The sequence below is a fragment of the Lactuca serriola genome, chromosome 5 (assembly GCF_051521515.1).
Source record: "Lactuca serriola cultivar US96UC23 chromosome 5, Lser_US96UC23_V15, whole genome shotgun sequence".
Lineage (NCBI taxonomy): Eukaryota > Viridiplantae > Streptophyta > Magnoliopsida > Asterales > Asteraceae > Lactuca > Lactuca serriola.
Window position 1 is genome coordinate 109,436,559 of NC_136412.1, and position 23,134 is coordinate 109,459,692.

The 23,134-nt window shown below is 36.8% G+C and overlaps 1 protein-coding gene across 1 annotated transcript; it reads left to right on the plus strand.

Moving 5' to 3' along the window:
- Positions 1-7,570: 7,570 nt before the first annotated feature.
- LOC145052858 (copper-transporting ATPase RAN1-like) lies at positions 7,571-12,608 on the plus strand. Its single transcript, XM_079000772.1, has 9 exons — positions 7,571-8,056; positions 8,314-8,928; positions 9,013-9,442; positions 9,507-9,832; positions 10,458-10,516; positions 10,606-10,951; positions 11,042-11,239; positions 11,610-11,867; positions 11,955-12,608. Exons 1-9 carry the CDS (start codon positions 7,724-7,726, stop codon positions 12,429-12,431), a joined length of 3,042 nt encoding a protein of 1,013 aa, XP_078856898.1. The 5' UTR covers positions 7,571-7,723; the 3' UTR covers positions 12,432-12,608.
- Positions 12,609-23,134: the final 10,526 nt, after the last annotated feature.

Sequence of the window (23,134 nt, forward strand, 5' to 3'; positions counted from 1 at the left end):
CTGTATCTTTTAAGGAGTATACATCAGGGTTGGCCCTAGTATATATGCCTTACTAGGGTTTTGTCTGGAATAAACTTATGTATTGTAATTGAGAAAAATTTATATGAAACCCGTTATCAAACGTGTGTTCATAACCTTAGTTCATTATGGGTTATCTATTGAGTTTATGAAACTGGTTTAAATCAATATAATCAGTTTATGAGTATTTTACATGTATTATTTAAATTAACTTTGTTATTAATTGTGAAGTAAGATAACTATATATATATATATATATATATATATATATATATATATATATATATATAATATTAATTTTAAGCTCCAAAGTTATGTCTAATCTATTGCATACGTTCCTGCAAATGAGGCTTGGTGATATATATATATATATATATATATATATATATATATATATATATATATATATATATATATATATATATATATATATATATATATATATATATATAACATGCATGGAAGTAGTTTGAGATTTAACAATTTTCTATCTTTGTTTTTTCAACAAATATATCATTAGAAATAGTCAACCATGAGAACGTAAACAAACATCTTAAAACGATCTCAAAACAAGGAAGAATAACATATGTGTGGACATGAAGTGTTTAATATACCGAAACACAAATTCTTTTCAGTGTTTAGATAAGATGTTGAAGGCCCTCACTATTCAATGGCTATTATTTTTATTTAATTTATATAGCAGTTAGTTAAACACAGAGTATTGGCGATAGGGGTATGCGGAGCACCAACAATTTGTATCGACTTAAGAATAACATACTCATGTGTTGATATATAGAAACACAACTGAATCGAGATCATAAACATTGGCAAAGAAGTTCAAGTACCCGAACAACTACATAACAAACATTAAATAATTATCAAAAGATATAACCTCAATACCCTTTTATATATATATATATATATATATATATATATATATATATATATATATATATATATATATATATATATATATATATTGGCAAAGAAGTTCATAAACATTGGCAAAGAAGTTCAAATACCAGAACAACTACATAACAAACATTAAATAATTATCAAAAGATATAACCTCAAGACCCTTATATATATATATATATATATATATATATATATATATATATATATATATATATATATATATATATATATATATATATATATATATATATATATATCATGAACCTTAAATATATGGAAATAGATCGCCTCGTGAGCCTTTAGCGAATCGAATTAGCCACTTTTGTGTGCATGGTTGAATGTTACGTCAGGAACGAACAAAACATTAATACGTGTAGGGGGAATGGTATTCTGCGAACCGTTATCAAGCTTTATTAGGTGAGGTCCTTAAATCTATTATAATTTGACGAACAATAAATTAAAATTGCAAAAACTTATTGGAGATGCTCTTTTGTCAAATTAAGCAAGCATGCGAGTTTGCATTTATATGTTCGCATGTAATCCATTATACCATTCAATATGGTTATTGTAGTGAATATATTTAAAACAAAGATATGAATATATTTAAAACAAAGATATAAGTAAATTTAGTTAAAAAAATTGTTACTCGTTTATTGTTTAATCTTAGGGAAATCTTCGGAATAAATCCTAATATTTTAGTCCAATTTATGAAAAAACCACAAACTAAATTTTGTTTACAAAAAAAAATATACCGAATAAATTTTTGGAAAAACCATTTTTGACCGGTTTCGCAGATTTAGCCGGTATTCTGTTCTTTTTCGTTAGTTTTGCCAAAATATTAACTTTTCCAAAAATTACCCAATAACTAAAATATTGAGACTTTTCTGAAAATTGTCATGAAATTAATGGATATTGTGATTAACAAATCATTTACAAACATAACAACTATTTTTATTATAAACATATGAAATACATTTGTTGCTAATTTTTAAGAATGTAATGGTGGACTAAGTACTTTATTGTTTGCTGACTACTTCAAACTCTCTACATTCTTCATATACATTGTTGTGGGTGTCATGATGAGATGTACTCAAGGGATAAGTGTAGGCAGGTACCTGCCCTAATTATATGGAATCGGAATAGTAACCGGAACCGAAACCAAAACCAACGGTTTCTAAAATGTTGGAACCGGAACCGAAACCGACGGATAACCGCTCCAATATTCGGTACCCTATTCGTTAAATTTGTTGAATTTTTTAAACTTATAGAAATATATCTATTGTAAACTTATAAAAAAGATATTGGTAACAATCAATATCTAATTCGCTACATACTAAAAGTTAGTATTAGAAAAATGTGAGTAGCTTCAATAAATAAACCCCACTAATTTCATGTATCTTAAATTCATATTTTTTATATAAAAAATTCAAACAATTGAAGTTTATAGCTAAACAAATATTTCTGTGAGTTATAATTTAACTTGAACATAATAATACATTATGTTTGTTGTCTACAAATTCGCTTTAAACAAGGATAGTTTAAATTCAAAATAAAAATTACACATGGACATTTAAAGGCTCAAAACAAATTACTCAAAATTTTAGAATTTAAAATGATGTTATTCAAGATATTGTATAAATTATATGATTGTGACACACACACACACACACACACACATATATATATATATATATATATATATATATGTATGTATGTATGTGTGTGTGTGTGTATTGGGGGGGGGGGGGGGGGGCGGATTGAATATGTATTTGTTATGTACCTAACATTAAGCGTACAACTACTAAAAACGAGATAGTTTTAAACTAAAACTAACTCCGTTGACTTTCACATTTTCGATTTCTTTCGATAGGTTTTTTATTTCTTAGATTTTTTTGGAATTCCGCTTCTAAAAACCGTCAGCTCCATCTAGGGGTGAGCATTTGTACCGGTGGACCAGACCGGACCGTTTTTTTGGTTCTAAGATTTCTATTCGGTACGGTCCGATTTTTTTCCCGGTTCGGTCGGGTTTTTACCGGGTTTAAAACCGGTTGGACATGTAATATGTGATGTTTTTTAAACACCCATAACTCATTCGTTTTAAGTCGAATTGACCTCCGGTTTTTTCCAGCATTTAGTTTACAGTTTGTAGATGAATTTAGGCTATAATTTTGTTTATTTTGATATTATATTCACTGAGTTACAAACCTTCAAAGTAGAGCTATTAAAGCTGAAAAAATTCAGCTTTTCAGCAAGATTTTCTAATCTGTGACATTTTTTAAACACCCATAACTCATTCGTTTTAAGTCGGATTGACCTCTGGTTTTTTCCAACATTTAGTTTAAAGTTTGTAGATGAATTTAGACTATAATTTTGTTTATTTTGGTATTGTATTCACTGAGTTACAATCCTTCAAAGTAGAGCTATCAAAGCTGAAAAAATTCAGCTTTTCAACAAGATTTTGTAATCTGTGATGTTTTTTAAACACCCATAACTCATTCATTTTAAGTCGGATTGACCTCGGTTTTTTCCAACATTTAGTTTACAATTTGTATATGAATTTAGACTATAATTTTGTTTATTTTGGTATTATATTCTCTGAGTTACAATCCTTCAAAGTAGAGCTATCAAAGCTGAAAAAACTCAGCTTTTGAGTGGAATATTAGATTATGAGTTTATGAATTTTGTTAGTTTGATTGATTTTAAAGTTTAAACTATGATTTTTTTTGTTACGGTAATACTTTTGTATGTTTGTCTTAAAATTGTATAACTTTTTTTTGGTGAACTTGATTTATATGTTAGTTGCTTTTATTTGGAAAATTAATTTTTGCAAATTATAATATTATACATCAATGTAGATTAGTTATGCATGAAACGGAAACATATTAATTTTGTAAGTTATAATATTATACATCAATGTAGATTAATTATACTCTATGCAATTAAACTTATACCGGTCCAAACGGGTCCAAAAACCGGAAAACCCGGACCTGGACCCGGACACGGACACGACTCATCCAGTTCGGTCTATGGTCCACAAAATTCTCCATAACCGGTCCAGTCCAAGAGCCGGTCCGGTCCAAATGCTCACCCCTAGCTCCATCTCCATGAAAATCAATTAAAGACATATTGTAATTAAATCCATCAAAGCATACATTTGGATTTAACGACAATTTCAATCCTTAAACAATGAAATTTTGAATATCGATTGTTGTATATATTACATTTAATAATAAATTACTTTCTTATTATTTATTAAAATCCTCATATATATTTTGACAAATCAATCTACTAAATCGACGTATTCAAGCAAACGTGATGTTAGATATTACTTTTTGGTTGTTTATATTGTTATTATACATTGTTTTAATGATTATTAATGAAATTTAATTAATTTCTATAGAAATTCAAATAATTTTTTGTTGAAAATATATAGTTTTATCGGGTTCTATATGTAAGTTTGTATACATGACAGTCACATATTCACCATCTCTCTCTCACACATACACACACACACACACACACACACATATATATATATATATATATATATATATATATATATATATATAGTCATGATCTTTTGTGAACTCGTATTTTCCTGCGAATAACTCTTAAAATGTGATATATTTTTTTTCAAAAAAAAGTGACATAAAGCACCAAATCAGTCCTATAGAAGTATATTCGAAAAAAATCTCAAAAAAATGTGCATATACGACATGTGAATATGAGCATTTTTTCGAACTTTGTGAATTTGTCGATATTTGTGCACATATGCACCAGTCATATAAGCACATTTTTTTACGGATATGCTTCTGTAGGATCGATTTGATGTTTTATCTCATGTTTTGTAAGAAAAATATCACACAAAAAAAATCGTATTTTAAGAGTGGTTCGCGGGAAATATGAGTTCACAAAAGATCTTGACCCTATATATATATATATATATATATATTTATTAGTAACTTTCTTTTAGAATGAATTTGAATCTAGGTTTTTATGTATGGAAGCGTGTTTTATTTCAGGACACACTCACTTAAAATACAATAAAGTTGAATGAAATATGAAGAACGAAAGTGTTATCTATTTGAATATACTCTCATTCTGCTAAAATACAATGTCATTCTTATAGATACAAATTCATTCTGAAAGAATATTATTGCTGACATTAATGACGAATTTAATTAGTATCTATAGAAAAAATTATAATTATGCATATCATTTAATATACATATAATTATAAAAATCATTTAATATCTATCTTTATTTAATTAAATAGTAATTTAATTTTTACTAAATTTTTATTGGTGAATTGTAGCACACAATAGATGTGAGAAACAATTGAACCTACCTCTCTCTCTCTCTCTTTCTCTTTATATATATATATATATATATATATATATATATATATATATATATATATATATATATATATATGTGTGTGTGTGTGTGTGTGTATGTATGTATGTATGTATGTATGTATATACCGGTTTTGGCGGGTACCCAATGGGTAACGGTTCCGTAAAACAGGAACCGAAACCGCTTAAGGTGGTTCCAAGGTCGCTGCTCATACCTAATGTACTCTATGGGTGTTCCTCTAATGTTATTTAACCTAACTACCACTCATTATCCATACCTCACCTGGTAATAACCATCGACTAACACATATCCATCGAATGTGAAAAGTGAATTGTAAATGACAGTTTACATGGAAACATGTGAATGGTGATTATTTATTTAAATTGTCATTCAAAGTCTATTTTCACTCTCGATATATATGTGTAATTCGATGGTTGTTACCATATAATGTGTGGATGTTAGGTGATAGTTAGGTTAAAGAAAATAATGAAATATATATATATATATATATATATATATATATATATATATATATATATATATATATATATATATATATCATTGTGTAATAAGATTTTCTAATAACATGTGATCATATAAGATCACACCTTATACTAAATAGATACTTATTGACTGTTTATTAAGTAATTTAATTGAGAAATTATATAATACATCTTATCATGACATGTATAGGAGGAACGTAGAGAGTTTGAAGTGGTCATTAAACAATACATGAATACTTAGTCCATTCTATTATTATAAATTAGAGGTAATTGTATTTTCTTTATTTATAATAAAAAAATATTTGTTATGTTTATAAATGATTTGTTAATAAAAATATCAATTAGTTACATGATAATTTTAGAATCTGAATATTTTGATTATTGGATAATCTAAAAAAAATCTTAATATTTTAACCAAACTAACGAAAAAAAAAAACATGATACCGACTAAATATGTGAAACTAATCAAAATGGTTTTTCAAAGTTTTAGTTGGTACTTTGTGTTTTTCTGTAAACAAAATTAAATTTGAAATTTTTTTCTTAAATTGGACTAAAATATTAATCATTAGAACTTTTTTTTTTTTTTGGATGTCTAATGTAATTTCATTTATAAAAGATTAATGGGTCTAGGTCAAAGGTTCTTGTCTTTGAAAACAGTAAAACGCGGCTAATTACCATAATGTCCATTGAGGAATTCAGCCGTCGAGAAGCATTAGAAAAAGTCAAACGTGTAGTACAACATGTAATAGAAGTATCGTACAAAATAGGATAAAAATCGAAATTTAAGCTATCTCAAGGGCTATATCTGGTAAATCCCCCCTACCCAATTTCCTTATTTATAAAAAAACAATATATACTTTTATGAATAAAAGGCATGAATGGTCCTATAGGTTCTGACCAGATTTCAAATGCAGTTATAGGGATTGAACTGTGACGATTTTGGACTTTAATTACATTTTTCTGCTATAAAAAGACACAATGCTCAATTTGGTTAGTGCATAATTTTGTCTCAATCATCAATTTATCAGGACTCTTCATAATCATAAGTGCTAACTAACTAATAAAAATTTAGTCATTATAACAACATTGCATTCTCGTAAGAAACTAAGTTATCACTCATATTGTTAGGATGAAAGACTCTAAATTAAGTATTTTGAATAAAAGTATTTAAAGTAACATCTAACTTAATTAACATTTGAAAAAAAAAACTTTCATGACATACAATCGCACTTAATATTAATGAACTAAGGAAAAAATATTAAAACAAATGTGTGTTCTTCTCTATTACCATTATATATTTGTTGTTATAGAAAACAATATATGTAAGTGATTTTTGAAATGTTTTTTCTTTAAGAACAAACCGACATAGCGATATATAGCGATATATATATATATATATATATATATATATATATATATATATATATATATATTATGCTTTATGTGAAGGGTTTCGTTTTGTTTAAAAGTTTTAGAAAAAAAAAAATTATAGATCTTATAAAAGAGGAAAAATTTGAAAATATATAATTTTAAATTCTAAAACTTTGAATATTTACTTGTTAGGGTAAACAGCTAAAGTGATAATTTATTAAAAGAGAATGTGTAGTTAAAATTTGGGTCATATCCATAAAATACAAAAATATCAGAGGTGCAGAAAGAGTTGTTGTAATCTATGGGGTGTATGTCGATTAAATAGTAAAAAGGAGGGGCCTAAGTGAAACATCGCTAATTATATGTATTTGTTTACCTGCCCTTACCCACCAAGACTGGTTTTCTTATAGTACACCATTTTTCAATCTGTTGGTGTTCACCACCTCTCTCCCACACTTTTCTCTCTCATCCAGCATATACGTACATCTATTCCTCCTTCTGAATATATACATATATAGGAAATATATACATAGTTGTTTAGTCGCTGTGGTTTTGCAATGGCGCCGACCTTCAAAGACCTCCAGCTGACGGGGGTTGGTGGTGGCGACCGTGATTCGTTGGCGATCGATGTAGGCGGTGACCTCGAGGACGTTAGACTGCTGGATTCATATGAAGACGGGTATGATAATACTGCTGATTCAGGTAAAAGCGGACAGGGTTTAGAAGAAGGGGGTATGAAGAGAATTCAGGTGAAAGTTACAGGGATGACTTGTGCAGCGTGTTCGAATTCCGTTGAAGGAGCTCTTATGAGTTTAAATGGCGTCGTAAGTGCTTCTGTCGCCTTGTTGCAGCACAGAGCCGATGTAGTCTTCGATCCCAATTTGGTCAAGGTCAGTATGTTGTTCCTGCCATGAATCACTTTCAGTCTTTGATTAGTCCTCCGATGGGTTTTAAGGAAAAAAATTGATTTTCTTATAAACCTGATTCGGGTGATAAGCATCGGCAATTGTTCCGATTGATCTACAAGGGACATGGCGAACCTAAAAGATTGTTTCCTTTACTGTTTTTGAGTCGTTGTCTGAAATTTTGAATCTGAACCTTTTTATTTTTCTTAGCACCAGAATTATCCTAATTGTAATTTGTACAGGAAGACGATGTTAAGAATGCAATAGAAGATGCAGGGTTTGAAGCGGAGATTCTACAGGAAAAGAGTACTTCTGGCACAAAGCCACAAGGAAGTCTCGTAGGGCAGTTCACAATTGGAGGCATGACATGTGCAGCTTGCGTTAATTCCGTTGAAGGTATCCTAAGAAAGCTACCTGGTGTGAAAAGAGCCATTGTTGCCCTTCCAACTTCATTAGGGGAAGTGGAGTATGATCCTTTGGTAATAAGTAAGGAGGAAATTGTGAGCGCCATTGAAGATGCTGGTTTTGATGCCACATTTGTACAGAGTAGCGAGCAGGATAAGATTATATTGGGTGTTGTTGGGGTATCAAACGAGTTGGATGCACAGACATTGGAAAGCATAGTTTGCAATTTGAGAGGAGTTAGAGAATTTGGTTTTAACCGGGGTTCAAGAGAATTAAATGTTCTGTTTGATACCGAGATTCTTGGTCCAAGATCTTTAGTTGATGCAATTGTTAGAGAAAGCTGCGGGAGGTTTCAGATGCATGTAAAGAACCCGTACACAAGAATGGTATCTCAAGACGAAGAAGAATCATCAAAGATGTATAGGCTGTTCACATCCAGTCTTTTCCTGAGTGTAAGTAGATTGATTAAATTAAATAATGGGTATGTGGAGGGTTTGATGGATTGCACTAAGTAAGTAAGTAACTTTTTTGTGCAGTTTCCAATCTTTTTGATGCGATTCATATGCCCACACATACCGCTTGTTTACGCATTATTGCTATGGAGATGTGGGCCCTTCCAGATGGGTGATTGGCTGAGCTGGATACTGGTTACTATTATTCAGTTTGGTATTGGGAAACGCTTTTATGTTGCGGCTTTCAGAGCATTACGTAACGGTTCAACAAATATGGATGTGTTGGTGGCATTGGGGACCACAGCATCATACTTTTATTCCGTTTATGCCCTTCTGTATGGTGCCATCACTGGGTTTTGGTCTCCGACTTATTTTGAAACAAGTGCCATGTTGATAACTTTTGTGTTGCTTGGGAAGTATTTGGAATCTCTTGCGAAAGGGAAAACATCAGATGCTATAAAGAAGTTGGTGGAACTAGTGCCCGCAACCGCTTTGCTGCTCCTTAAAGACAAAGGTATCTATTTATTACTTATTATTTATTATTTATAGAAAATAATATTTTAAATTGATTTTGATAGGTGGAAAGAACATTGGAGAAAGGGAAATAGATGCATTGCTGATTCAGCCGGGTGATGTATTAAAAGTGGTTCCAGGTACAAAAGTTCCAGTGGATGGTGTTGTTGAGTGGGGTTCAAGTCATGTGAATGAAAGTATGGTGACTGGTGAGTCAGCACCTGTTTTGAAGGAGGTTGACTCATTGGTGATTGGAGGTACAATCAATTTTCATGGTTTACTCCATGTCAGGGCAACTAAAATTGGTTCCGATACTGTTTTGAGCCAGATTATTTCTCTTGTTGAGACTGCACAAATGTCAAAAGCACCTATTCAGAAATTCGCTGATTATGTAACTCAACTTTCCTCTTTCTTTTTACTTTTTATTATTTATGCACCCTTATGCCACAGATCTCTTTATTTATCATACTAAACAAGCAACCACCAGAACATCCCTTATTTTACTCCTAACTTGTTGTATAATTCGTGTCAGCTGCATATGTATATACAAACATGGAATATTGTTGCATAAAAAAGTAAAACATTGTTGCATAAATTGAATAATTGTAAGTAGACATGTGAATTATGGTTGGAGTGTTTATATTTAAAAGGATTAAATGCATATTTATGAAACAACATACACCCTCTTCCCGATTATGCAACAAATTTGTTTCTTTATTAGACAGCATTTGATGAAAAAAAAACAAGCCCTAACAGAATATCAAGTTTATACATATAGAAACAAGAACACACCAACTATAACTCACATGATAACTATGTTTCTGATTATCCGATCCATGCAACAATGTTATTATTACCCTTACAATGGGCAGATGGGTGGAATTTAATAGGAATCTCTTTGCATTTTTGACATGAAAGAAATGGAAATTTATATAAATTTGGTTATTGTAAGTATGATATTAAAAGACAATTCATTTATTATGCGTATTATGACTATATATATGTGTGTGGTTCAGGTTGCAAGCATTTTTGTCCCTATGGTGGTCGGTTTGTCATTAATGACGTTGCTAGGGTGGTAAGTTTCCAATCCATAGACTTGCAATAAATTACATACTAATACATAAGAGAAGAGAAGAGAAATGACATGTGGTAAATTTGATTTAGGTATGTGAGCGGATCACTTGGAGCTTACCCAGAAGAATGGCTACCCGAAAACGGAAACCACTTTGTATTCGCTCTTATGTTTTCAATATCAGTTGTTGTAATTGCATGTCCGTGTGCACTCGGTTTGGCCACCCCAACTGCTGTCATGGTTGCAACCGGGGTTGGAGCCAATAACGGTGTTCTCATCAAAGGGGGTGATGCATTGGAGAGGGCCCAGAAGGTTAAATACGTCATTTTTGATAAAACCGGAACTTTGACTCAGGGTAAAGCCACGGTCACAACAGTCAAACTGTTCACGCAGGAAATGGATCGTGGAGATTTCCTCAGATTATTAGCGTCTGCTGAGGTGTGTAGTGAGTGTACTTTAGAATCTAGATAGATATCTGAAGCATTAGGAATATTATATTATATATCTAAAATTGCAAAATTGTTTCAGGCAAGTAGCGAACATCCATTAGGGAAGGCAATAGTGGAATATGCTCGCCATTTTCAATTCTTTGACCCGAATGCAACAACCAAAGATTCTCATAAAGACAATGAGTCCCTAATGTCCGGATGGCTTCTAGATGTCTCTGATTTCTCCGCAATTCCCGGAAGAGGTGTTGGATGTTATATTGATGGCAAGCAAGTTTTGGTGAGATACTCACACTTTGTGTTTTATCTGTTTGGTTTGGTCATATTTTATTAGTGTTTGGTTGGAATGAAACAAACATAATAATAACTTTTTTTTTTGTTGATATTCATTACATCACATGTTTTTATATATATAATACAAATATCTTTTCCAAGGTTCACTTGTTTAGTTAAATTACAATATTATTTGTCTATTCTATAATCTTATTTGGGTTTTAATAAGCTTTTATTTTGTTTAGTTTTGTAATTAGAAAATTCATCAGTCATAATCATACACAGTAGAGTTAAAACTATATATTGTCTGTATTTACATATAAATATAATATAATAAAATTACCAAACATGATGATGGAAATTGTATGATTGAACAGGTTGGTAACAGAAGTTTGCTGACTGAGAATGGAATCACGATTCCGACCAATGTTGAAGATTTTGTGGTTGAGTTAGAAGAAAATGCAAAGACAGGTATACTGGTGGCATGTGATACACAACTGATTGGGGTGGTAGGGGTGGCGGATCCGTTGAAGAGAGAGGCGGCTGTGGTGGTGGAAGGCCTTAAGAAAATGGGTATCCGACCTATCATGGTTACCGGAGACAATTGGCGGACTGCTAAGGCTGTGGCCAAGGAGGTACGACTTTCTTTATTTTATTAAGTAAATAAATAAAAGTGTAGCCTACTGGATGGATTAAAGGTTATTTGTTTATTTCTTGTGCAGGTGGACATTGATGACATAAGGGCGGAGGTGATGCCGGCCGGAAAAGCCGATGTCATTCGTTCGTTTCAAAAAGACGGCAGCATAGTGGCGATGGTGGGAGACGGAATCAACGATTCCCCTGCCTTGGCAGCAGCCGACGTTGGAATCGCAATCGGAGCAGGAACCGACATCGCAATCGAGGCGGCTGATTACGTTCTAATGAGAAACAACTTGGAAGATGTGATCACAGCCATTGATCTCTCGAGAAAGACCTTCACTCGTATCCGATTAAATTACGTTTTTGCCATGGCATACAACTTGATCTCGATTCCGATTGCAGCCGGAGTTTTCTTTCCGTGGATAAAGCTCAAGTTGCCACCGTGGGTGGCTGGTGCATGTATGGCACTCTCATCTGTAAGTGTTGTATGCTCTTCTTTGCTTTTAAGAAGATATAAGAAACCGAGACTTACTACAATATTGGAAATAACTGTAGAGTAGATTGGATTGTATGTAAAAGCCTAAAAGGCTAAAAGGGGAATTGGGTATTATAACATTGTGAAGAAGGAAAAATGGAGGGCTAAATAGATCTGATTTTTGTGTTTTTGTTTGTGTGTGTGTGTTGATGTACATTTTATTCATTGCTTTACTTGATGTATAATGTCTCTTTAACGTAAATGCAGCTTCTTGTATCTCTTTATTATTCATATCGAGAAAACCCATATAAAAGAAAAGGATAAAAATAGAATAGGAAACAAAAACAAAAGGAATGTTTATTTTTGTAAAGAAATAGACCATTATACTATATGTCAACAAATGCCTCAAAGAGTTCTTTTAATGGACGGGTGTTCAAAATAGAAAGCACAGCTTATCCGACATATTATGTTGATTTTTCCTGTTAAATTTATCATTTCTATACTTGTTAAGTTCATAAAAATTACATCTATCATGTTTAGCGAAGCATGATCTAATCTTTATCTTTTTAAGTGTTTTTCCTTATAACAACCATGAATTAAGTAAAAGCAACCCTTTCTAAACAACAAAATTTTAAGGGTCTATCATATATATCATATCATATGTTACCTAGTTTCACCAAAATATTATAGGATAATGATTTGTAAGGGTAACCTGTTTGTCGAGCTTTATATTTCAAGCTTCCTTTCAAATGTTGAACCTTCATTTCAAATTTCGAACATGAACAAAGAAACCCTAAAAGATTTCAAAAATCAAGCTTCTTTTGGAGTTTCATTTTAGATTTCGAGCATTTCAAGATAACGATTTCAAATTTTGAAAAACCACCTACAGTTGATTTCCTTTAGAGAACTAACATGAGGCTTCACCGTTCTTCTCCCATACGCACATACAAACGGAGAACCCATCGATTCAGGGTGTTTTTAATTAAAAGAAACACTTAATTTAGATTCGATTTAGGGTTTTCAAAAAAGGAAACTTGTTGATTTAGGGATTTTTTTGGTTCTACACACACGATGAACACAAGAACAAGTTTTTGGTTGGTTTTTCATATTCGAGTTCGTTTTTTAGTTTGTTCATATTCGAGTTATTGGTTCGATTTTTTGGTTTATTTTCCATATTCAACTTTGATTTTTCGATTGAGCGTGTATATGTATGTCTACACACAGGATGACCACAAGTGAACTCGAAAAACCTTGAAGTTCAAAACTTGAAAAACCATTGAAACCCTTGAATTTCATAAATCGAAAACCCTAGAATCTGATATGAGTTTCGATTTATGGGACTCAAGATACACAAACAATTTTAGAAATGGAGTTGAGTCATCAAGATGGTGTGTGTGTGTGTGTAACAGCCCAAATTTCCAATAAAAAATTTCATTTTAAATAATCAAATCATTTTCATAAGATATAACATTTCCATTCACATTTGTTTTCAAAATCCATAACATCAAATAAATTATTCATAACATCCGAGTGTCCCAGATAAAACGTCAGCGAGTGCATGTCGCGTCATCATGTCGGACCCTTGCCCTTAGATCCTGAAGTACCTGAAACAACCAATAAACTGTAAGCTAATGCTTAGTGAGTTCCCTAGAGCATACCCACATAATCCACATAATCATATAATCCATATCAATCACATAAGCCATGCATATAAACAGATAAACGTATTTGGATGTTGTGGGCTCCCCCTAGGGTCTTACTCCATGATGCAATGGTCTCCCCCCAAGGTCTTACACCTATGTGTCATGGGCTCCCCTTATGGTCTTTACCTGGAAAGCCATGGGCTCCCCCATGGTCTTTACCTGCAATGTCATGGGCTCCCCCACATCAATCCAAGTGTCATGGGCTCCCCCCATGATCTTTCATGCAAATATCACAGAAACGACTAGCATACCACATAACATATAACCAACTAGTATACCACATATCACTATATCAACTAGTGTACCACATATCACAAAATGGATCGGCCTTGGTGCCTTCGACCCATTGGTATGGTGAGGAGACTCACCTCTGTCTGTTGAACTCGAAAGTTGCTCGCCTAACAGTCTGAAACTACCTATGCTGAACAATAATGCCATTAACCCAAAATTAGGATGAAGTACAATCTAATTAAAGAGCCCAATTACCTATGCATAAGTCCTTCCATAATGGACCAAGAGTCTTTCCTTTGCTAATGGGCTCAAAGTTATGTCCAAATCTATTAATGGGCCATATGGCCTAATAAGGCCCGACCAAAACAACTATGGCACCAAAATACCAAAATCAGCCCAAAACTCAGAAAGGAGTATAAACCCATCGTTGAATAAGACTCGATGGCTTGCGGGTCCAAAACTCATATGACTGCGTACGCCTTGCGTACCCTCCAGTACGCTTATCGTACTAGCTCCTTAAGCAGTACATGTTGTGTGCATGCTACTACATGCGGCGTACAAGTCGGACATGCACAAATGACCATTAAGCTCTTAATGCTTGGGATTTTGACGTCCAACTTTAGATCTGAGTCCATTAAGATGCCTTAAGGCATAAAGTTGACAACTTTATGCCTTTGCATGTTCCATATATTCCCCATAACCCCCTTATAACCCATTAAGACCTCTCCAAGGGTCTTAACTCATGCATGAGGTCAAAATACTCATCAAGACTGCATTTTTATGGTATGAATGAACTAAGGGACCTCAAATCTACCCTTCCTAAGCTCTGGAGTTGCTCAAACTCCCAAGAGATGATCCATGAACATAAAAGGAACAATATAGCAAACCTTAGCTCAATCTAATGAATAAGATGGCAAGATTAAGACTTTATACCTCCAGAAGCTTCTCAAGTTGAACTAGATGCAAGATCTTGAAGCTCAAGGCCACACCAAGCTTGATCGCTAACTTCTTCTTCTTGAATAATCTCTAAAATGGCCACAAATATATTCTTTAAGCTCAAGAACACTCTCACAAGGAAATATGGAGTAAAAGGGCGAAATGAGGCTATGGAGACTGATTAGGGTTTGGTCTAAGAGGCTTGAGGATGTTTAAATAGGTGTCAAGTCCGAGAATTAGGGTTTTGCTCTTCTGTCGCGTATGCCCCGCGTACCTCTTGGTACGCCCCACGTACGTGGCCACCCTCCACGATCATTCATCCTTAGTACGCTAAGCGTACTCCTAGAGTACGCCCCACATACTAAGGGACCGTTATACTATATTTTTCATTTCAAGGATTCTAATGGTAATTACTTGATTTGGAGTGTTACGAATCTCCCACTTGAACTAGACTTCGTCCTCGAAGTCCGCAGACGCAAACAGATCCGGGTAATGCTCCTGCATCTCATCTTCCGGCTCCCATGTCCATTCGGAGCCTTTTCGGTGCTACCATTGCACCTTCACTAGCTTCACCTCCTTGTTACGAAAAACCTTAGTATTCCTATCCAGAACCGCAATGGGTTTCTCAATGTAATTCGGGATCTCATCCACCTGAATGTCGTCCAAAGAGATAACTGCAGCCTCGTTAGTGACACATTTCCAAAGTTGGGACACGTAGAAGGTGTTATGAATCTGAATTAGCTCATCCGGGAGGTCCAGTCGAAAAGCAACCCTGCCGACTTGGGCAGAAATCCTGAATGAACCAATAAATCAGGGCCCTAACTTGCCCCTCTTCCAAAATCTAATGACACCCTTCCATTGTGACACTTTCAGCAAAACGAAATCTCCCACCTGAAACTCGAGATCCAATCGGCGCCAGTCAGCATAACTTTTCTGACGACTCTACGCAACTCACAGCTTGTCGCGTACCTGCTAAATCAACTCGGTAGTCTTGAGCACCACCTCGGTGCTTCTCATGACTCGATGTCCTACCTCGCCCCAGCATACGGGAGTCTTGCACCTCTAACCATATAATATCTCAAATGGGGTTCAGTCAATACTAGCATGATAATTATTGTTATATGAAAACTTTGCTAGTGGGAGGTATGTATCCCAACTCCCTCCGATGTCCAATACACAAGTTCAAAGCATATCCTCGAGCGTCTGAATCGTCCACTCGCTCTGACCATCGGTCTGATGGTGGTAAGCGGTGCTGAAGTGTAACTGGGTGCCCAATTCTTCATGGAACTTCCTCCAGAACCTGGAGATGAATCGGACATCGCGGTCTGAGACCATTGATACTGGCACCCCGTGCCTGACCACCACCTCTCGCACATAAATATCTGCTAATTTCTCAACAGAGATGCCCTCGGAGATCAGAATAAAATGAGCACTCTTCATCAACCTGTCCACAATGACCCAAATGGAATCCACACCCTTCGCCGTCCTCGGTAACTTCATGATGAAGTACATGGTGATCTCTTCCCACTTCCACATAGGAATGGGTAGTGGTTGAACTTGCTGTGAGGCCTTTTATGTTCGGCCTTGACCTTTCTGCGGGTCAAGCACTGCTCCACGAACCAAGCGACCTCTTGCTTCATGCAGGGCCACCAGTAACTCAACCTCAGATCTCTATACATTTTTGTAACCCCAGGATGAATAGAGAACTTGGACTTGTGTGCCTCCTCCAAGATCTTTTGTCTCACTCCCCAAGATACCGGTGCCCACACCTTACCACACTATGTCAAAAAAAAAACCCGACCATCCCGAACAAACAAGGGAATCTGACCCCGAATCTGCTCTATCTTCCGGTTCTCTTTCTTCAAACCCTCCACCTGGGCCTCCTTGAACATATCTGTAACATTCGGATATCCAGGTATGGGAATTTGAGTATTTTATATTGGGGAAATGAGGAGAATCGGCGAGTTGACGCCTCAAATCGTCGAGTAGGATCGCGTTTTGGGGACCAGTTTAGTGAAGGGACTCGATGAGTCGGGTATTTGGACTCGCCGAGTCGGCGCTGTCAAGGAAAACCCTAATTGTCTGGGTTTGGGACCTATTTAAAGGCCCTTATGGCCTTCAGTGGCGGCCACCTACACCCTTGAGAGACTCCTATCGAACCAGAGAGCTGAGAGAGTAAAGAAGAGCCATTTTGGAGCATTCTTGAGGTGGTTGTGCAATGGAGTAGTCATTTCCAGCAAAGGGAGGTCAAGGGGGTGTCGATTCAGAGCTTCTGATCTTGCATCTTCACCATAGAGGTATCAAATCGTTCTCCCATTTCTGTTTTGGGTAAGATTGGTGATTTTAGGGTTTTCTAGCTTCTTTTATGGCTTGATTTGTGGAGTATAGTGTCCCATTGAGTGTGAAGCCATAGATCTGGACCCAAAGAGGTCCAGAGAATCCCTTCCATCCTGCTTTATGCATTCTATTTGGAGTTTTGAGCTAGGGTTGTTATGTAATGAAGGGTTTCACCCAAATGAGCTTGTAGAACCTTGCATGAGTGCCCAAGGTTCGACCTTTTCATGGTTATTGGCTTTGAGGGACTTAGATGTATGGTTTGGTGAAGCAGATCTGGCCTCAGAAGGTCAGATGAGGGTTGCCATGGGAGCAACTCGCCGAGTCCATAGGCAGACTCGACGAGTCGAGTCGGGGTTGCCCCGTGTTTCGTTGTCGAGTAACTCGACGAGTAGAGAGGGAACTCGTTGTGTCTAAGAGGTTAAAAAGAATTTAGAGAGCCCGCATGGACTCGCCGAGTCACTCTTGTGTACTCGCCGAGTCTGGTCAGTGTTGACCGTTGACTTGAGTTGTCTTATGTTGACTTTGGGAGTTTTGGTCAACAGAGGTAATAGAGGTCGGGGAGGGGTAAAATGGTCTTTTACCCATTACCTGACTAGAGAGGGAAAGAGTAATCGCCGGTTAATTAGAGTTGGGACTTCGAGTATTAATTAGAGATATTTGTCTTATGTGTTAGGCGGTGGCGAGCCCGAGGTTCGCATGTGCAGATAATTGTTTTCTGATTTCCAGGTGAGTCTTCTTACTATACTTTACCCTGAGTAGGTAACCAGAGTTATGTGACAGAGTATTTGTATGCTATGTGTTGTACTGCATTATTTCTATGTGATTTATGCTGTGCATGTTTACAGAGTTAGAACCGGAAGGCTCCCAGAGTTAGAACCAGAGGGTTTATAGAGTAGGGTCCACGGACCCACAGAGTTATCGCCTCGAGTGGCTAATATGTGTATGTGTGGTATTTTGGGGAACTCACTAAGCTTCGTGCTTACAGTGTTTTGTGTTATGTGTTTCAGGTTTCTCTCAGGATCACGGTACGGCACCTGCTCGATTGTACACACCAGAGAAAGAGTCATGTTTTGAGGATCCTGGTTTATTATGCAAGTGAAAATGGAGTTATGTTTTGTAATTCGATTATGAAAGAGATTTTAAGCAAAGTATTTTAAGAATTAAATGATTATTTTTAAATGAAAAAAATTGTTTTGAAATTTTCGGTGTTACAATATCCAACAAGGGGGAAATCACCGTCATCCTCTAACAGACATCTCCAATCGGAGTACTCGCTACCTTGCGGCTCAAGGCATCGACCACCACATTGGCCTTCTCTGGGTGGTACAAAATCTCGCAATCATAGTCTTTCAATACATCCAACCACCTCCTCTGACGCATATTCAAGTTATGTTTATCCATCAATTATTTCAAACTCTTATGGTCAGTATAGATGGTGCACTGAACTCCGTACAAGTAATGCCTCCATATTTTGAGGCAAACACCACCGCCCCCAATTCCAGGTCGTAAGTGGGGTAGTTTGCCTCATGAGGCTTTAGCTGCCTCGAGGCGTACGCGATCACATGCCCCTTCTGCATCAAAACAACCTTAACCTTGTGATAGATTCATCACAATACGCCACCAAATCATCCATCCCCTTGGGTAGTGCTAAAATCGGGGCCTCACATAGTCTCTGTCTCAAGGTCTCGAAAGCCAACTGTTGATCCGGTCCCCACCGAAATGTCACATTCTTCTTAGTCAAGCGAGTCAAAGGTACGACAATCTTGGAGAAATCCTGAATAAATCTCCGGTAATACCCCGCTAGGCCAAAGAAGCTACGGATCTCAGATGCATTCTTCAGTATTTCCCATCGCATCATTGCCTCAAACTTGGCTGGATCAACCAATATACCCTCTTGGTTGATGATGTGCCCCAAAAAGTGCACCTCATGTAACCAGAAATCACACTTTGAGAACTTGGCATAAAGCTTTTCCATCCTTAGTGTCTCCAATACCTACCCAAATGTTGCTCGTGCTACTCCTTGGTCTTAGAATAGACCAAGATATCATCGATAAAAACAATCACAGACCAATCCAACATCATCCTACACACCCTGTTCATGAGATCTATGAACGTTTTTGGGGCATTGGTGAGCCCGAATGGCATCACCACAAACTCATAGTGACAGTACCGAGTCCTGAAAGATGTCTTCGGTATATCCTCATCCCTAATCCTCATCTGATGGTACCCCGACCGAAGATCAATCTTGGAAAACCAAGATGCACCCTGAAGCTGATCGAACAAATCATCGATCCTCGAAAGCGGATAACGATTTTTCACCGTTAGCTTGTTCAGCTCCCGATAATCGATACACAGCCTGTGTGACCCGTCCTTCTTCTTTACAAATAGGATTTGTGCTCCCCACGGAGAGCTGCTCGGACGGATAAACCCTCGGTCTAGCAGCTCCTGAATCTACGTATGTTGGATTATGTGTCTAAGCCCATAACTATAATTGGTATGTACTTGACCCGAAAGTAGCATGGTCCATTTGGGTTGCAATTCACTAGAACAATTTGATAAGATGTATATTTGAGAAAGAGGTTATTTGTGATTTATTAATATATTATAAGTATAATATATTAATTGAGAAATCACATTATATAATTAGTATTGATCAATAATTAATTTAGTGATTAAAATAGACTGATTAGGTAAATCAGTAATACTTATAGCTTGGACCAATGATCCATGTTGATTAGGGTTAGACTAAACCTTTATGAGAGTCTATGAAGGTTTAGCCCAAAAGACCTATGAAATGTGAAGGGTCATGGAGGATTAGGGTTCGCAGGGATGAAACCCTAGGCTATAAAAGTAACCCCTAACTCCCTAAAATCGGTTCATGCATTCTAAAGAAGAATACTAGCCGATTTTTTGGTTCCTAGCCTCTCTCTCACAAGCCTCCTTTTGTTCTTGGTGTGTTGTAAAACATTTGAGGCATCACACTTGGGGTGCTAAGCTCTTAAAGGCCAAATACAAACAAGCTACAACAAGAGGTAATCTTCTAACTAGTTTTTATGATTCATATGTCAAGTTGTATGCTAGTTTAGGCTTTATGCTTTGGAAAAACAATATTGCATGTAAAATTAGAGAAAACATAGATCCAAATCTGTAACATCCCAAAATTTAAGACTAAAAATTTCTTTTAATAAAACATTACTTAAAGCATAATCATCAATCCAAAACATAATCAGAGTATTAATTTCCAAAACATATGTTCATTATCAGAGTAAAACATTCCCAGGCTGACTAATCTATGGTGCCATGCGATCACCCCGAGCTCTTCCCTCCGCTACCGGAAGTACCTAAAACCAAAACTGAAAACTGTAAGCACGAAACTTAGTGAGTTCCCCAACCTACCACATACCATGCATAACCACATACTGCACATACTGGGCCACGCCCGCTATTCTGGGCCTCGCCCCTACCTCGGGCCTCGCCCGCTACAACGGCCCCGCCGCTCCAGGCCTAGCCTGGCTTCGAGCCCCGCTCGGATACAGATTTGTTTCACTTAGGCCTCGCCTGTCACAGGGCCTCGCCCGCTAACATATAATAGCACATAAACATATCACAACACATAAGCTAAACATATACTAATGGATCCTGTCCTAAGGCCTCGTCTATCCTGGGCCTCGCCCTTGTCCTGCTACTGATGAGTCATGGAACCCCGTCCACTCTCCGACTGATAGTGAGATATGTGCCCAACCCACACTCACTCTTTCCTTAACTTGGGCCTCGCCCCTGATCTGCTGCTAATGAGATGTGGAGCACCATCCACACTCTGCTATTGTTGAGATACGGGACCTCGCCCACACTCACCTCCCTACCAGGCACATACATGTATCACACAGACAACAAGTATAAACTATCATATAAACCGTTCCTTGGGCACCCGCTCGCTATCATTGGACCTCGTCCTGAATATCATACTAGCATATTGTGCCTAGGGCTAACCCCCGGGTCTTCTACTCATAACTACATGGGCCGGCATTGTGGCCTTAGACCCATTCAAACAAAGGGAAACTCACTTGCACTTGCTGAACTTGCTGACAACCCTTCTAGCTGCTGTCCGACAACTCTCTGAACTCCTGCTCCACTAGCTCCCCGAGCTACGAATATTAATGCAACACTTAGTCTAACTGTCCCCCGAAAGTCAACTAAGTCAACTCTAGTCAACGTCAAAGTCATGGTCAAAGTCAACCTTCCAGGTCAACCCTACTCGCCGAGTCTGCCTACTGACTCGCCGAGTTCATATGCTCAGAGTCCTTCCATTCGCGACTCGACTCGCCGAGTCAGTCCATGACTCGCCGAGTCCACCGATTTCCAAGTCCTGACCTGTCCAACTCACCGAGTCCCCACTCAACTCCCTGATTCGAGTCTTAACTCGAAGGGTTTGAGCTTTCGCGACTTGACTCGCCGAGTCCAAGGCAATCTTCAACAGACTCGCCGAGTTCCTGCCCAACTTCATCCAACTCGCCGAGTCCACCCATGTGACTCGCCGAGTCGCTCCAGTTCTGAATCCATATAGTGGCTTTTCGATCCATGTAAGGGCTCCAAATCATAGATCCATACTTCCAAAGCTCAATCCTTACGTAAAGTTGCAAACTTTACATATAACTAAAGAGATCTAGGCTCAAAATACTCTAGGGCTAGGTTTTAGGACGAAAGGGCTTCACCAACTACTCAGTATCTGATGCTTTACGACATATTGGACCATCTCAACACTAGATCTGAAGTGGCAACCACATATCTAGGCCCCAAACCCGAATTGGGTCTCAAACAACCATAAAACCCCCAAATCTCATATCAAAAATAGATCTAGATGCAAAGGAGGGAAGATAGAAGCTTATTACCTCCAAGATGAACACAAAATGAAGTAGATCTCGGATCTACACCTTTCCTTTGAAGCAACCCTCTTGATCTTCAAGTTTATTTCAAAGTTTCCTTCCTCCAAAGCTATTTCTCTCAAATGATGGAAGCTCATACGGAATTTAGGGTTTACAGGCTCTCTAGGATGATATGGAGGCTGAGGAAGGGACATAACACCCTTTATATAGGATACAACTCCCGGGTTTAGGGTTTTCCTTGACCATACCAGACTCGTTGAGTCCCCTTAGCTGACTCGCCGAGTCGGTCACTTACTCCTCGACCTGGATCCCGCTCGGACTCGCCGAGTTCCTCCCTGGACTCGACGAGTTGACCCTTTGACTTAGGGTTTTCTTTCCATTCGTGGCCTTTCTGATTTTGGGTGTTATAACTTTCCCCCATTTAAACTAAATTTCGTCCTCGAAGTTTGCTATAGCCAACCGCCCTGCAATCTGCTTTCAATACTCTACTTATTAATCCAACATCAGCTGCCTACCTTTGCTGGCCTTTCGTCCGGTCCTCCTGACGACCATTAATCCATGCGGATAATAATCTCGGGTCAATCCTGACCCTGAACATTCTGGAAACACAACTTACTCAACCGACAATCCTTCTGGTACTCTCCGAGTACTGCAACTAAACCCATAGGGGTTCACCCCCTATTTCCTTGTGCGTTTTC